Source organism: Adelges cooleyi, unplaced genomic scaffold (assembly GCF_023614345.1).
Source record: "Adelges cooleyi isolate 19-005CV unplaced genomic scaffold, UGA_ACOO_1.1 ACOO_flye_CR_arks_rails_tigmint_CR_PRNA_2, whole genome shotgun sequence".
Taxonomy (NCBI): Eukaryota; Metazoa; Arthropoda; class Insecta; order Hemiptera; family Adelgidae; genus Adelges; species Adelges cooleyi.
This window is the reverse complement of record NW_026095860.1, coordinates 2,340,496-2,359,270: the sequence shown is the minus strand read 5'-3', so window position 1 is coordinate 2,359,270 and position 18,775 is coordinate 2,340,496. Positions and strand designations below refer to the sequence as shown.

The window sequence follows — 18,775 nt, the reverse complement described above, 5'->3', positions numbered from 1 at the left end:
ACAAGTCAGACGTGATTTAATTTAATAATAAGATTAATAATTGAATAATTAGATTTTTCGTAAACAATAATAATTGTAGACATATTTATCATAATTAGTTCTGCGTTAATTGAAACAAAAATAATGACATTTCTCGATAATCGATAATTAATTTTTTTAATCCTGATAATTATTTTAGTGTTTGATAATATTAAAAAAAAAACGCGCGTGTTTGTACAATAGTGAATCACATTATATTATTACATAATAGATTAAGAACTGTGCGTAGCAAATACAAGTATCCTTATTGTGTATATTTTACAAATAGCACAAAACATCTTATCGTCCAGATGGGTTTTTTCGTTAATTAAGTCGTTAAGAATTTATTGTTCTAATAACACAACAGTATTGTCCGTATCGTAGGTCCTGTAGGATGTTTTAACAACCTCTGCTGGTAAGTACAACGGAGAAGTAATTAAAAATGAATCGCCTCAAGACCCGCTTAAAAAATTTGTCTCTCTCGACGTCCGGACCACCACGTCTCCTCGCCTGGAGGTTAAAAAACCCCTTGTCTTCTGTTTTTTAAATATAATACTATCTGGCAATATTATGTACAGGTATACCGTCGTCGACATTATAACTGCTCTCTTGAATAATAATAAGCTAATCGTTACGACACACATAGTGTGTAAACAATCGCTGCACGCACCCGCTCCGGTGGCCTAAGTACATATATATTGTGTGCGTGTGCTCGCTCTGCTGGAAAATTATACTTAATTCATTTATCAAGCGAGACAAGTCGTATACAGTATAATATATTCACGTTCCAACGTACAAGAAACTATATCATCATCATAGTAGTGTACGATCGCGTTTGAAATCCTTGTAAATCGTTTATTAACGAATTGATAATTGTCCAAATTTGTCTCCAACAAAAATATGACTTTCAATGACAGCAACTACTTAATACAAGTGTAATTTATATGGCTAGAAAATAATTGTTTTTCTATATGTCCTATTTAGCATTTCAAAATATTAATATTGTTCAATATTTTAACGAGGTTCGATGGAAAATATCATAGATATAAGATTTGCTTAATGTTTTCAAAATAGTTTCTATGGAAATATAATTATTAAATGTACATAATTTAGGAACCCATATCGAAATTTGAAAACATTTGTATTGTTAACATTTCACGTTCTGTTAAAAAATATATATATATATATACATGTATTAGCATTATACCGAATCGTTTATGAAATTATTCGTTTGAATATTAAAAAGACCTTATTATTGTTCTCAACTCGATAAACTAGTTCCTTACGACGATGGCCTAGTATAATACTAGTTTATCTCTCTCTTCTCGCTTGTTCTGTTTTAAATCACTTCCGCCGTTGTGTAATGAAGATGCCGCCATCGAGTCATTGGCTCTATAGAAAAAAAACAACTTAAAAAAAAACTATAGTGTATCGGTTTGACCGATGATTGATTAAAATTATGACCGATCGTTTCGGTTAATAGCGCAATAACGTTTTAGACCAAACTCGAAAAACAATAGACTACAGACGCTCTTGATATACAGAGTGATCGTCTGAAAGTCTTTAAAAAATAACTCTGCGGCCTTTCAAAATCAAATTAGTCATTATTCAATCCGCAAATTTTTACTAACTTACCATTAAATTGATCTTTCACAATTTTATGGCCGTCATTTTTTTTTTTTAGTGAAATTATGTTCATTAAAAATAACACTTTTTAAATGCTTTAACGTATTATAGAAGTGTTTTGACTATTCAAAAAATTTAAAATCAAAGATTTGATAAAACACTTTTTTTTTAGCTAAGACAGCCCTTAATTATCTTTATTTGTGATTTGTCTAATCACAAATCGATCGCCGATCGTCCATTTAAAGTATACGACGGGTTTATCATTTTTATGATCTAAAAAAACCGCTTAAATCCTGTAGTTTTCGAGCAAAAGGAAGGGATAAGTAGAAATTACGATTTCTGGTTTAAGTATCAAAGAGAAGTCGGCAGTGTGCTGCGTTACCAATGTAGTCTTGGCTTTGTCTGAGGCCAATGAATTAGAATTCGTCCAGAAACCATCTCATTATGCGTATTAGGAGGCATGTATACATTTTAGATTATCTTATCCCCTTTTGAATAAATACCGTGTAGAAGTTTAGAGTTAATAAATTAATGGATGGACGGTTTTTGTTTTGTATTGGGAGCTATTTGGCTATTGTAAATTATTCAAAAAAAAAAACACTAAAGAGATTATTTGTATCTGATCAACATAAACGTCCTGTACTCGTGACGGTCATCATCATTATATTATTAATAATACTGTTATTGTTGTTTGTTATAACCGTTTAGCCGCCGCCGGTTTCCGGTATTGTTTTTTTTGTTGTTTTAATCGGTGCGCGCTCACTCGTGATGATAATAATAATATAATATATTATTATATAAAATTATTATCGTAAAGAGTTCATAAACGACACAATGGAATTTTAAACGGTATCCCACTCGTCGTGTGCGTTTTTTATGTGTGTGTGTGTGTGTGTATATATATATTCTTTTTTTTACTGACCGTCAGCAATTAACGTTAACTAGAGAGAGAGAGAGAGAGAGACCCACACATCGTGACCGGATTCTTCCAATGATCTCATTGTTGTGGATTCGCATAATATTGTGTATGATGATGACGTCCTGTGTACAATATCATATCCACGTTTAATGGGAAAGGTCCGGCTTGTGTGTGTGTGTATCAGGAACCCGGTTCGTTTTTCCCGGAACGACGATTGCGTGCAATATTATACATAGTGTACATACTGTATAAAAAATATATAGATCAGGAGCAGGGGGGGGGGCCGTTGTTGCCCACACACGTGTGTAATTTGCGCTTTGCACAAATCCGGCAGAGGATGTGAAAAAAAAAACATACACACACACAGCGACGACGACGACGATGATAATTACCGATATCGAAACTGTTTTTTTAAATTATATTCACATGTATATAGGAGAGATGAATGCCAATAATAAAAAAATAAAAACAGATGGCGTCGTCTGATAATTAGTGTTATTGTTATTGCGAACGTTGTCAACAGCAGTAAATGGACGAATTTTATTCCACAACGAACAAGTGACGACATGGCGTTTGTAAGAAGAAAAAAAAAGAAGAAAAAACGCAGCTCAAAGACCAACCTGTTAGTGGTGGTAAAGGTAACAAAAATAATGGCAGGGAGACGCCAATATAAGCACTTGTCCATTTGTACTGCGTACTTACTCGAGTGGCAAAACTTGATAAATTCTAAACACCAACAAACTTCCAGGACGGCAGCAAGGTAAACCACATGACTTGCATACAAATTTACCGTGTATTCGAATGTTGACCGTTAGTCAATACCACACGTTTGCCAAACAGATTTTTAGGTGTTCCCGTATTAGTTTTCATAATATGTATATAACTTATGACGTTCGGTTGATCTACTGTAATCACTTATTATCATTAGAATACATTTATTGGGTAATATTTCCCAAATAGTATACATTTGTTGTTGAAAAAAAAAATGAACAAATATTAAACGTATAAATAAACATACATTTTTGTACAAGAATTCCGTACAAAAAATCATAATTATTTTTTAATTGCTTCGTGGGAAATAATTCAATAATATAACAATGACAAATTTTCTAAGAAATGTATGGTTTTTTTTTTTTGTTATTTGTCCATAATAAGATACGGGCGCTTACTAATTTTAATTTGCAGAACAAACAAATTTACTTTTGTACACCCGTAGCGTTTTGTTTACTCGGAAATAGGTTAATGTGTGTTATTTGTTTTTTTTAACGTTTAGCGTTGTAAAAAATCTCAACAAAACAACACGATAGATCTTCGTCTTACAGTAAATTTGCTTTCGTTTCCGGTTAAAGCGACATCGAGCACATCCAGTTAGGTTATATTTAAGTGGTTTGGTGGATACAGCTTTTTTTTTTTTTAATTTCGTATGGAAATTACCAGAACTAGTTTACACGTTTTTTAATTAAATAGTATACAATAAGTACAAAACGCACTATTACAAAAGTAATCAATTATCTTAGAACAATTTTTTCTATTTATTTGTTATCCGAGAAACAGTTAGATTACTGCGCAACCATTGTCTTATTTTTCTTCGCTCTTTGTTTAAATACCGTCCGGTAAAACATAATATTATAAAGGATACCAGTGCAATAATAACAATGTATTATTACATTAATACAAGCCGGGCAATTAAATCGCTGATATAGTTTTGTAAAAACAACAACAATCATTGTTGCCGAGTTGTTATCTTTTTAATACTAACAACGTCAAAGGCTCCTTTTATGCGTGGAAAATATATAGGCCTCGTTGGCAGACTTTGCCGGTATTGTAGTTCTAAATAGAATACCGATTTTAGTTAAATACTAATCAGACACTTGGATCACCTTTTTTTTTTTTTACTGCATTGGTTGCTTTCAATCCATTGAAAATCATCTATATAAGTTATATGCCGTTACATACTGCGGAATGTGTGTTTGCATCTCTTCTTACTTATTTACATACCTAATATATGCCTTCGATTATATAATATTTTATACAGCGATCGACAATCAGTTACTATAGTTTATGTTGTTTAACGTGTGTTGAATTTGGCCGTTTACTTGTGTATGTATTTATTGTTTGATAGTTAAAATGATTAATGCCGGGCCGTACAAACAAAAGCAAACTGATAAATTTAACCGTTCATTAAAATTTAATAGACTAATCACGGTCGGTATATTTATCGATTCGACGGGACTACCAAGTAATTTAGTTTCTCATTAAACGTATCGTGTGTACGTCCATCGCGCCATTCAAAATCAGGTTAACCTAACAGGAAAAATACGTTTAACAAAACATAATTGGTATTTTATTTTCAACACTTTTAGAAGGACATTTGTACAGTGTAACGAAACAATTAGGTGTACAATTACAACTGTAACCGTACGACTTATTAAATGTCTACATATAGATGTGTTGGTATTGTTTTGATAGTGTATAACTTATATTTTTAACGGTAAAGGCCGTAAGACCCGGCCGAAAATTGCCAACAACAAAACGTTGTACCTGTACGGGGAGTTATCCCTACACGAACAATAAAGATAAAACCTGGAGGCGGAGGGGATGATGGGGGGGCGTTTGGCGTAGGAAATCCGGCAAAGTTAAAAACCTCACGTTCTCGGGATTAAGTAAAAATATACAACGTGACGACCTAAGTGCGTACCTTGACACAGCCACAGCCGGGTACAGGGTTTGTATGCAAGAATATTCGACAGAGTATCATCATCATCATCGTCATCATTGTCATTGTCATTGTCACAAAGTCAGGGTGTGCGTTTATGTATTTATATTACATTGTATAGCGCATACACAATTCATACATTTTGCCGCAGATTCCTGAACAATTATCACAACATTCGACAGTCTGTTCTTTTGAGCACAATACAAACTTACCGTGCTCATAAGCAATATACACTCATAACAGCTATAATATATCATGCACGAATAATACACCATACTAATTATTGTGCTGTTTAAACGGCTCGAATTTTACCATGCAAACACACCAAACCCGGATAAGAGATACATAATAATCGACCATTTGTTTTTATTAATTCATTCAAAACAACAATATTGTTACATCTTCGGTCCGTGCTATCGCTACACACAACAAACATTGGATATAAATATATTTGAGTATTATAAACACTATAAAATGTGTACTATTTAAATGTTGCACAATTTCGGCTGTCTACATTTTGTAGTTAAACAAATAAAATAATTATGTTGTGGTGACGTCATATTACAAGGAAAATAATAAATAAGTTTTTGATAACAAATCGAATGTTGCCTAAATTAGTTACTAATCGTTATAACTATGATAATGCGAGGATAGTTTTATTGTAATTCATAAATTGAATACACATACAAATTGACTTCGAGACCAAATTTGTGCAAGTATAAGATTTACAGAGTTTATCCAAATTAATAGGAAATCTGAATAATGCGAAATACTTTAGAATAAAAGTGAAAACTGTTTTGTTAATTTCACACGGGTTGACTTTCTAATTATTGAGTTTCTAAAATATTTGTCACAGAACAGCATTAAGAAAGTATTTATTTTTATACAACTCCATTGTTTCTCTTGAAAACATGTTTATTTGCTGTATGGGATGAGTATTTTTTCTTTTACTCTGTCTTCATACAACTATCAACAGTTTTAATTTTTTCAAAACATTTTTTTTTATTATTATTTAAATTATTTACTTGTTTACCGCGACTCTACACTGTTCTTTGTAGTGATAATATAGACAAGGAAGTCCGTCATCGTTGAAAAGTTTTTTTCTTAGCGGTTTGTCTAATATACCTCTACTATTATAATATAATATTATTATTATTATTAATGGCCGGATCTTCTTTACGGGCCAAAGATTAATACAATAACCGATCGAACACACGGTACTCGTTCGCCCATATTATTATTATTATCATCATCTTGTATTTACAATATTATTATATTAGTCACGATTATAATTTTTCTGAAACAAGTAGGCTGTATATTTTTTATTACAATAATAATAATAATAATAATATGTAGGTAATATAATACTATGCTTGTTATTATTAATATGGTCTATGACTCAATTAGGAGATAGTACGGGCAAGCGTGAACGATTTCCCTCATAGAGATTACTGATTAGTAACATACCTATTATACTAATATGCTTTCGTGATCATATGAACTTATTACTTATTACATGTTCGATTTATAATTATGTCTGAGGATGTGCATTGCGTAAAACTCTTTGTTTACGTGGATCGGTATTCATTGTTCATTATTATTATTATACTTGCAGTTTCTCAATTCGTATACAATTATAATATATACATACAATGTTATATCTCCATTGAAGTACTTGCTACGGGTCAAACGATCCTAATATGTTACTTGTACTGAACTTCCTCTGTTGTTTAACTACATAAATCATACAACGATTAGAAATGTGTTATTCAATACAGACAGAGACACGTTATAAAGTTGAACTGCTTAATGAGAATAATATGTATAAATTGATATCGTATAACGGTTTTTTTGCCATAAAGGAGACGTTGTTAACGTGGTTTAAAAAAAAACCTAATTAAAATATTTGCATCCACTTAAACTGTGCCCGTTATGGCGCATCAGCGAAGATCATAGTTGTGTGGTGGCTGAAAATAAATTAAATTTCAATAATCAGCAAAAGGTATTGTTTCAATTAGTATATTAGCTCAAAAAAAAAAAATTCTAAATTGTCATTAAAAACTAAAAATAAAACAGTTGTTTGTTGGGTTAGTAAAATTAAGGTGGTTCGCAAATTTTTAATTTATAATATTATCAATTATAATTTTCCAGTTGAATAAAATAACTATTAATCACTAATTATTTACCTTATAATTATTCAACACGGCCCAAGGGACTTCTCTCTCGTCCTCCCTCTTCTTCCGCTACTCCGGGCCTGGGTATTCTTTAGCCAAAAAATTATGTACCGTTTATTTATTTATTTTTTTTTTTGACAAAAAAAAAGCCAAAAGAACGCTCTGTTTTTATCGTATCGTCGTCATCGTGATTCATGTGGTGTGTTGACATTTTTTTTTTTCAAACGATTTCTATATTATCATTATTATACTTAGCTTGTTGTGCGCGCCTCGTGTTCCGCACAGACCCCCATTGTCGTCTACCGCACCTTAAGCAACCGCCCACCGCACAGATCGCATTATAAAATAGACGCTGTATGATATATTATTTTAATGTTTAAAACATTTTTTTCTTCTATTCCATTGACGTGACAACAGCTTAATACGTTGGTTAACCACACACACACACAGTCGTATTATTATTATCTATATCTTATCACCGAATAACGCGCACATGTGCTGCGTTTTATGTACATAATAATATTATATATTCAATGGCAGCCGATCAAACTGCAGCAACGGTCAACGTCGCGTCTGGTGACATGTGAGGCTGAGTTTAATTATCGCGTTTTGTGCACACCTTAGCAGGATTTCTTAAGTGAACGAGGCGCGGCGACGGAGGTCCAAAAAATTATAATGCGTGTAATTTTTTATACTTCACTTTTTTTTTTATTCAATTTGTCGAGTAGACAGTTACGGTAGAAGCGCGTTTTACCTTATTGGAACATCGTACAATATACAGCGATAACACCAGCGTGTGACGGTTGATATTATAATACCGTGTTAGTGTTGTGTGACCATGTCCCACCGCCAAAAGATGGTTTGGACACACTGACTGTGCTTTTGCAGGCTCTACTATAGCTGTTATTATTGTAATTTGTAGCTTTCTGATGTCAACAGTGTTATCATTCATGATAAATCATAGGTGTCGGTTACGGATGTACTACTCTTATCTGTAACCACTAACCACTGTAACCCTGCAGTGTGAACCATTGAAAATTGAACTCAAAGTTATTGGGGTGACTGATTGGCGTGACGTTTTCGGAGATTCCAAGTAGGTACTAACTGTTTTTAACAGACGACCGAGGCGTGTAACATGACTAATACAAAACCCCTGGGCCTTTAATTTTTTGTGGAAAAGTTCTACCCACCCAGAGAAAGTCTTCCCACGGCTTTGTAGCTTGTCGACGAGCAAATATATATCATATACATGTGTGCAAACATGTAGGACACTTTTACAGCTCGCCCACGTTCCGTGATTTGTGTATTTTATTATGTATAGGAGGGACTTATAACGTTGAAATATGTGCTATCTATATGGTTACGGACTTTGGAGGAGAAGGGTCTTGCTCGTAAACTTTTCGGGAAATCCCATCGTAATGGCGTGTCCCTTGTATGTGTGAGCTTATATTGTGGTAATAATTTTTGTACGGGGATGTAACGTCCAATCAATGTGTACAAATTGAGAGTATATTATAATAATGATAATACTATCATGACGTGACCACACGGGGAGTTATAGTCGGCGGCGGCGGCAGAGCCTGTCCAATGATTATTGTGCGTTCCCTTGTGTTTGCACACATACCGATTGCATATTATCATATTGTGTGTGTGTGTGTATACATATTCGATTAAATCGGACACGAATCGCCGCCAAAATTCCACCTGCTACTTGTGGCCTGAACCCTCGGCACATGAGTAATTATTATTCGGTTCTGTCCGGTTTAATCAAAACGCGCGGCAGAGGGGTGAAAAAGAGCCGAGCCGCAGCTGTCCCAGAACACCCAAAGTGTTTTGCATTTAATTTAAATTCAGCGTATTGCTTTTTAATTGGCCAAACGTATGACCACCACAGCAGTTTTTCAGAGGTGGCGCATTTTTAAAGTAACCAAAAAATATATATATGTATCTGTAACACTTCTTACGGTCGGGAATGGACGATTTTAATTCAGCCCTGTCGAACAGTTTATTTTTTTGGAACTTCAAATTATACTTGTATTAAAAAAATCAAAATGTATTCGAGCAATGTTCGAGCAATCTGACTTCCGTTTTTAAATAACGATTTTCTATAATATGCTGTAATAAATGTTTTTACAAATGTCGTGGCATAATAAAAAATTAATGTGCTTTAAAACGGTCCTCTGTAAATATGTGCTCGATATCAAAGAATATCGTTCACGTTTGAACGAAAAGGGCAAATCCCCATAAAAAAAAGTTTCGCCGAATATTTCAGCATGTATAAAGATAGTAATAAGACGGCCGCGGTACAGGTGTACTTGTGTTGTACTTATAAAGCCATTATTGAATATATACATAAATATTTGATGATAAACTTTAGCGGTCCCGCGTTGTTTGCAGTCGATTCGCGTTAGGCGTTTTGTATTATGTATTATTATGGTGTTTGTTTTTCCGCATAACGATCCTCCACTCATTTGTATCCCCTTGCCGTATTGCCCTTTGACTGCCCTGTCTCTAAAACGGTGGTATGTGCAAAATACTAATATAACCGTGTTGTAACGCGATACGCCAATCTCGGCCGGATCACAATTATTATTGTGTGTGGGAACAGCGGTTGCACATGCACAAACACACTCCACACATTGTCAAGAATTGGATATTTATATTTTATACAATCACGATGACCTCGGGTCAGTTTCTTTGTAGTTTTTCGCCGAATTAGCTGTGTAAAAATTTAACGGTCGACCCGGACGAAAGCGTCCACGTGCAGAGAAAAACCGCTCACTCGTTATAATAATATATTGTTGGTATCCAATGTCGATCACACATCCCGTTTCTCGAGTTAAACGCCACACCGAAGTCGTCCCTTAAGTCTTGAGAAAACCCATTTATCCATGTGTTCGTGCGTACTTAATTATGCGCATTAAAAGCACTGTATACATTGTATAGAGTACCGGACAGGTCGTTAAATTCGGAACGAAGGCAAAGGTCGAGGAAATATTAGAGCGTGTGAATGCCTATTAAGAGAGCAACGAGACCGGAATTGGTCCTATACTGCAGCGGGCCTCGTCGCCCATTCGCCTAATCTTCCGGAGACGTTTTAATGGTGTTGTCTAAGAAGAAAAACTATTTTTTTTATTAATAATTTTATCACTAGACCGTTGCGCATCGGACGTAAATCTATTAAACGGCCGGACGGTTTATGTGAGATTATACCGCGCGCAGTTCAAATAAAAGTCAACCGGATAAACCAAACTACTATAATGGCGTTAAACTAGTCGTTAAAACAAAATTTAAATATACATATATTATATTTTACGAGTCAATTTGCATAAATTATCGTGCACGGAGTCGCTCACTTTTTATTAGATAGCTTACCGTTGTTTTTATCTCCAAAATATATACTATTTTGTTTGTAGAGTTGTAAAATGGTCTATAAAATGTGATCGTGGGTAGTAAGTATAATACATTAATCGAATTACCGAGTTCGATTACAACTGCAGAGTAAGAGGAGTGGATAAAATGTGTGTTTAAATACAATGACTTGTCGCTGTAAGGAATGCTCTGTGAATTGGCACTCCCGAGAAGCATCAAGTCAGTGCCCTACAGCGCGGTGTTGCATATGCATCCAGGCATAGATAATCTTCTGGTCTTGGTAGCCGGTCGAGTCGCTTCACTGTTGTCATCATCCGAGTTCATAGCGTTAATTGATAATTGCCGGTTTGATTGCAATGCCATGCGAGGTGTAATACTAGACATGTTGCTTGGTTAAGGTTATGTCTTATGGGCACTGCGAGAAAGCGGTTGTCGCAATTGATCTAAAACCGTTTCAGAACTCTAATGGCCACTGTTAACTCACAACGACATGGAAATAATATTTATTTTTTTTTTTACATATTTCAGTTTTAATTCATTGAACAAATTGTCAGGAAATGAAGTATTAACACAGTAAACGTTTCACAAACTTGACAAATCTAACGATAATAATTAAACATGTGTTGAAAAAAAAACATCATTTTTCAGTAAAACGTTTTGTCCAATTAGGTTTTTTTTGCCAGCAGCCAACACTGTTCTGTGAGTTTTTAAGTACTAATGTGTTGGACATTATATAATATTATTTAATTCATAATGATGACTTTCCGGATAGACAATCGTTACGATAAATTTATTCCAAAATTATAGTAAATGCCTAAATCATACCATATAAAAATCGTTTCGGGAACAGTCGCATCAAGTAGTCCCATTTCAAGGTTGGACAAACGAATAGATATCACTACTCGTTAAAAGTATATTGACACATTGCAAGTATAATTGTTATTTTGCATATAATTGTTGTTCTTGTAAAACTTGCGCCCTATCGATTTTCAAATAATTCATTTGTTTTAATAATTAGGTAATATTTACAAGCCATTTGCGTGATGAATATGCTAATACTGAAGGCAAAGGGTAGACTTTCGGTATTTTTCTAAGATCCTCGATTATTATTGTGATGGCACTTGGCAGTGACATTGAACACGAGTACCTTTTGGGCACGACAATGATTTAAAGAGTTAAAAAACACAAACACATATATAATCGGCTGTCCCAATTTGCTCGCTGTGTGACTACCACCGTGCCATGGCCGCGCGCCTATTCCAGACTTAGGGGCCGTTCGGGCAATGGGCGGGGAAGGGGATTCGATAAATCTTAACGGCCTCGACCGGAAACTTTGGCGTTTTATCAGCCGACTTGTCGTTTGCACTCGTCGGCCGTGTAACTCGGACAGGGATTTTCTTCTGTGTTGTGTGCGTGTAAGTACAATTTTCGAAATGTCGCTTTTAAACGGTCTACCTCTCCGCGTTGTCGTCGCCGCCGCTCGGACAAGTCTTATGTACCTATATACACACATGTGTGTATATCCTCAGTGTATTTCCCCTTCGTTTCAGCAGTCCGGGATAATAGAGTATTGCTTACTTGTCCTCACTTTTTTTCTTCTTGACACGATATTAGAATATTACATTATTACTATATTAATACATTGCCGAGAGCGATGACGGGCTCGAACGACCTGCGCCGTTCCAATGTGTATTTATAAAACGTTTAAACGAAAAATACGAAGTGTAAAAAATAAGAAAAGTCAATCTTCTCTCTGGCATTTCGCCGGCGTAGAGTAATAATAATAATAATAATTGAACCGCCATTAAGACACGTTTGGACGGGACGCGCCCAGTAGTAGTTTATTAATAAATGTGTCGCCTTTTCGAACGGTTCCGTTTCCGCCGGTAACATAATATTACACGTATGTTAAAAAAAAAAAAAATGTTTTTTTTTTACTTTGCAAGATGATGGCGCGCAGGTAACTTCACCAGAAATGGCTTCTGAAAAGAAAGTATATTAGACGATCATAAACATTGAGCGTCGTCCGGTACTTGTAAACCAAAACAGCACACTTACTTATTGTTTTTTTTTTGAACATGTGCCGGGCTCGCCCATACTTCCAACCTCCCCTCTTCCGTTAATAGCTACTATAAATTAAACTAGGATTTGATTTAAAAAAAAAAAAAATGTTAATCATAGCATAACCCTGTTTTGGCAGGGACTTGATTTTAAACGATAAAGCGTTACTAATAATATTATGTTATGCCAATGCCATTACATACTATCATGTAAAATATTAAAAAATAATTGATCGTTAATCTTGTATCAATATTATAAGAACGTAAAATAATGTATAACCATCGTAGCAATTAAAAAACATAATTATTTTCTAAAAAACTGGAAATATTGCTGACAATATTATTATTACAAGGGCAATATAATTTGTTTGTGGATTTGAAAACGGTTTATAAATAATTATGTTTCAGATATTTAGAAAATATTAATATATTTTGATTTCTTGCCGTGTGAATATATTTCGATAATATAAAAAATATTATTTATATTAATGGAATGAAATTAAAATCTATTATCGAGGTCTATGCGCAATCAATATGTGTTGTATAATTTGTATATGAATAGACGAATGTTAACACTGTCTCGCCTCTAGCTACGGTCTTACTAAGAAAAGTAGTAGTATAATTTGTTGGACAGTCTATTAAAAAATAAAGCCTGTCCGAAATGGAAAAATTACCGGTTTCCAGCTTTTTCACTGTATTATTATTAAGATTATTTTTATATGACTTGTTTTTTCAAGGTATAGGCCGTCGGTAGAAGTTTAATAGATAGGATTATTGTATATTTTATAAGATCTCGAGTTGGACAAGGTACTTATTTTTTTTTTATTTCTATACCGTCGTATCGTTAATATTGTTATAATATTTTTGTATTTTATATTTATTATCATATAAGCGCGTAAAAAACAGAAAAAATCAATAGCTCATTGTTAATCTCCGCGGACGAAAAAAAGGGACGTTTTTTTCTTCTTCTTCTTCCAAAAACAATCGTTTAAAGTGTTCGCTTTGAGTTGTTTTACTTTATTTCCTTTTTCGGCATTGTGTGTCACACGGCCGGCAGCCGAGGGATCGCTTTGGCGGAGTATTACGGTTGACGAGCGACTGACAAAGAAAGAAAGGGAAGGGACGTCGTTGCTCACCCCTTGCTCTATCTTACCGCGTTTATTCCTCTTTGGCAAGGGGAGGGTGGCGTTTCTCTCCTACACAAGGGCAGAGCGAGTGCGCTTAAAGGTGCGTGTGTGTGTGTGTATTATATATATATATATATATATAATAGAGTTAAAACGAGCGTTTTATTCGGTACAAACGGATTTCTAACAAGAGTAATGTGTATATATATATATATATCATACCGCACTCTGCCGGTACTTGGGGTTCGCGGTGAAGGGGTGAGATCAATAAACGAACGGCAAGCGGTGGTAGTAGCAATGCACTGGCAGAGGATGACGACGATGGCGACGACGACGACGACTATTATAACTACATAAAACACACTAATGGCTCAATACGACCGGCGTGTGCCGCACGCCGACGCTTTGTGTTGTAATACGAATTATGTGCCCCGTCGGTAACGACCACCCTCCGAGCCGCCGCCTGGATATTGTAAGTCCGAACCGAAAAAAAAAAACCCCGGCAAAAAAAAAAGGGTTCATATTTCTCTCCGTCTTTGTCGCGGGGTCGAAAATTATTCGGGTTAGCATTGGTGGCAGGCCGGAGAAGGGAAAGGCGGACGACGACCGGGTTAAAGCATCGTTGATGTCTCCTCCTTAAGCCCGTCGACGTTGTTATAGGGATAAAGTCGTCGTCGTCGTCGTTTCCTGTGTACGCACCACCCCCCCCCCCCGTGTCCCTTCTTAAGTCCGGTATAAAACCATCAATCGCCTTTACCCTCCCCGGCGGCGGCCGGGAAAGCACACACACACACGGGCCTAAGTCCGAACTCGACGGGGGATCGTGCCGTTATATGCGGCGATTGTGTATATACTTTGATCGTGACGAATTACTTCCTTCGCGTCAAACAGTGTTGTACCCACAATATCACTGGAAATATTACTGAACAAATTGTGCCACTTGTTGATATTGACAAAAAAAAATGATAACTCGTAGTAATGTGTTTAAATTTCCGCTAAAACGTTTGGGGAAAAATTGATTTTGCACTGTCATTGTGGTGCGATTTTGTGAATTGACACGTGTACGGTATACCTCGGCTGATTAGACTTTAACACAACTTCCTAACCTAACCCACGCGCATAGTATTTAACTTAGTTTGGTGTTTGAGATTTTTCATACTATGTCGATCATTAATCCGTCAGTGTTTTATTGAATACCGCACTCTGCATAATTATCTCTGTACAGAGATCCTATGTATAGCAACAAACCACTACAGTCAATTTTCGTTCATAGTCGTTCAAAAGCCAAAGTGATTTGTCAGTTAAATTTAAAAACTGCTTTGGTTGGTCACCTGTTTTGGGATTGATAATGGGTTTGGGATTCGGGCGGCGATTTTTATCCGGTGGTATTCTTATCAGCGGGGGATTCCGGGGGGGTGTTCTAAGGTGGATAACATAATAATTTCTAAAATAGGAGTGATAAGTAAATGGGACGTTCCCACCACAATAGTTACTACTACTACTCGCACCACCTTTATATATAATTATTATTATTGTGTGAGCTACCCTCGATCGTCATTGTGTTCCGACGTGTTGGAGACTCATTACTATAATGGGCAGCAGACACGTTGCAGAGCTTGGGTATTAGTCGCGTGACCTTAAGTGTGTGCGAGGATATGTTTGTCCGGGGGTTGTGCTTCCTTTTGTTTGTTCGGTGTGTATGTACGAACGGAGGGATCCACTTTCAGCCCTATAGATATTACGCAGCAAGAAACGTCGTCCCCGGGTGATTGACATGCGCGCACAAGAGTATCAATGTCCTTTTTTCAATCAAATTAAAATATATTATGCACGTAATCGAATTATGCTTGGTTATCGGCAATATTGTCGAAATATATTTAAATGTTATTTTGTCAGCGAGTCAATTGTATCATGATTAACACAAGTGCTTCGTTAATATTTCCAGTAACAATTTATCTGTTTCAAATTTTGATTTCATACCCAGAAAATTCATTCTTGTTTGACTTGATTGGGCTGCCAAAATTTGAGTGTTGCGTGCTTTTAAAACCGACGGAGGCCCCCATTTTTTTTTTTTTGTAGGTTAGAGACTGAAAAAAATCACAGGTATACCGCGTGGAATGTAATTATTGCCACGATGAATTTGTTGGAAATATGCATTTTTTATTTGAATTGTCTCAGTTTTTTTTTTTGTTGTAAATTCTCGCAAGAACGTCTCAAACGAAACGCTTCGCAATTCTCGAACTGTTATAATGCGTTTCGGGAATCAAATTAGTCGTTTAAATTCTTTACGAGGTCCCGGACCCCGTGAGACTGTATTGAGAAAACAATAATTACATACTTGTAGGTGGATGGAGAGTCCCCCGAGTTACACGGTAGCGCGGGCAGCAAGTTGAGGGTATACACAAGTGTATCATTATACACCCTTACTTGTTTTCCCGGTAAAATGGTCGAGGAAAAGCGAGCGGTAAGAAAATACAAAAATACAATTACGTTTTGGCGGCGGAGGGTGTATTCTTGGCTTTTTTTTTCCGTACAGGAGCTCATAACGGTCCAATTGTCCTCCGCCGTGTTTGGTGTACTTACAATTACAACCATGTATAAAACGATGTGGAACAAGTTCTTCGGTGCGTGGTAAACCGTGTGGTGTATAAAAACAAAAAACAAAACCGAATGAATCGCACGAAAATGTAGCTCTTAAAGAAAACAAAGGAGAAACTTTTGTTTGTCCAACTCGACTTAACTAATCGATACTTACACAATATCCGGTCACTTGGGCCGCAAAGCCTTAATTTTAAAATAAATCTGTGGCCACGTTAAGTACTTAATTATAATTGTATATTATTAAGGTTAAATTTGTGTCGAAGTATCCTAATGTAGCAGGCCTCGGACAAAGATATTTATCACACAAAAAACAAGTGACTACCACTTTCAGTTATTCGTACTTAAATTCATCTCGTACTTTTTTTAAAACAACTTCTATAAATGCATTTTGATGATAACCATATGTACTATAATTAGAGTTTTTAATAATATAATATGAATAAATTAAGTTGGCTATTTAGACCGGAATTCTGATGAAAAGTACTGTGGCAGTCAACGTGGTGTAAATTGTTGTTGTTGTTGTTGTTTTTGAATATAAATTGCTCTTAGGTTTTATCGCATAATTACTTTTATTGTTCTTTACAACTTCTTCTTGTGTATACGAATGTAGTTTTTATATAACAACTTTAATTACATAACCTCTTAAGATTATCATTGTCGTGTGTTAGCACACACCGACTACACTCCACTGTGCCTTTTTCGATGTCGCCCATTTTGCTAACGTTCCGTTTTTGTTTTGTTTGTCTTGCACAGGTGAAGATATGGTTCCAGAACAGGCGGACCAAGTGGAAGAAACACGACACGGTGACCACGTCGGAACAGTCTGATCCGGCCAGCGTGACGGCCACTTCCGGCGGGGGCGGGGCAAAGTGTTCGCCGAAAGCGGCCGCGGGGGCCAAGTTTCTCAGCGAAGGCGACGACCACTCCTCGCTGGAGGACTCCGAGAGCTGTTACAGCGGCGTGGACGCGGCCGAGTCCAAAGTGGTGACGGCCAGGACGCCCGAGTCGCTGCCGCCGACGTCGCCCCCCGACAACGACACCACGGCCAGGGCGCCCAGTTAAGGAGGTCGACGACAGGAGGAGGGGGGAGGTGCATCTCGAGCCAAACGATCAAGGATGTTTTTTTTTTTTTTTTTATTAAATTCTTTAGCAGAATAACGATTTTTTAAGAGACAAAAAATAAAATAAAATTATAATAATGTATAAGTACCCTCCCCCCCCCCGCCCGACCCGAACTGACGACCAGCCGAAACGAGATACCTACCGCGTTGATTTTGTTAGATTTTTTTTGTTTTTTTGTTGTTTTAAGTGCATATCAAAAAAAAAAAAAAAAGTAATAATAATAATATATTATAGAGCCGCCGCGTGCGTGCAGGACGACTGTGATTCCAAGACAATGTCATTCGTCCTGGACGGTCACCCACCAAGCCAAAGGCGCCCCCCCCCCAAAAAAAAAAATAAAGGGGAGAACGAGACCCTGTTTTTTGCATCTCTCCCTCGTCTTCCCTATACCGATCACACGTCGTCGCGTGGACCTACCTCTGTTTCTACACTTGCTCTCTTATTATTATTATTTTTTTTTTATACACAAACAACCACCAATCGTTATTATTATTATTATGTTAAATTTGTTTTTTTTTTTTTTTGTACAAATAATATGTAATTTTACTTAACACCCGTGTCGGTGAAACGTACTGAATCAAGTGTATACCTTGGGAGAAAGCAAAAAGCAAAAAAAAATATGTACCGCGGTATACTTAGGATTTACATTAAAAAAAAAAAAATGTTTTAAAAAAACACGAATTAACGGGACGACGTTAAGGCGTACTTTATTATGTTCTCGAATTTTTAACTTGACTTTTTTCGCATTATTTTCCTGAATAATAATTACAATTATTATTATTATTATTATTACTATTAATTACTAATTATTAATATATTTGTGTAGAATGTGTATTGTGTATGATATAATGGATAAATATGTGTACAAAAAAAAAAAGAAGAAAGTGGATGTGTATAATATTTATAAAACTTTATTTTCAGTGTGTTATATTATGTTATTATTATTTTTAAAACCGTAAGGTGAATAAAATTATCAACAAAAAAAAACCAGAATCGTTTTTTGTGCGTTTATTAATGCATTGTTGTATTAATTTTATTTT

The 18,775-nt window shown here is 35.7% G+C and overlaps 1 protein-coding gene across 1 annotated transcript in view; it reads left to right on the top strand.

Annotated features, from left to right (window-relative positions):
- LOC126833457 (homeobox protein Nkx-6.2-like) overlaps nt 1-17,766 on the top strand; it is a 74,719-nt gene extending 56,953 nt beyond the window's left edge. Inside the window, exon 3 of the mRNA XM_050564805.1 lies at nt 17,367-17,766. Coding sequence (XP_050420762.1) covers nt 17,367-17,675 — 309 coding nt within the window. The 3' untranslated portion in view covers nt 17,676-17,766. The remainder of the gene's footprint in view (nt 1-17,366) is intronic.
- Nucleotides 17,767-18,775: the final 1,009 nt, after the last annotated feature.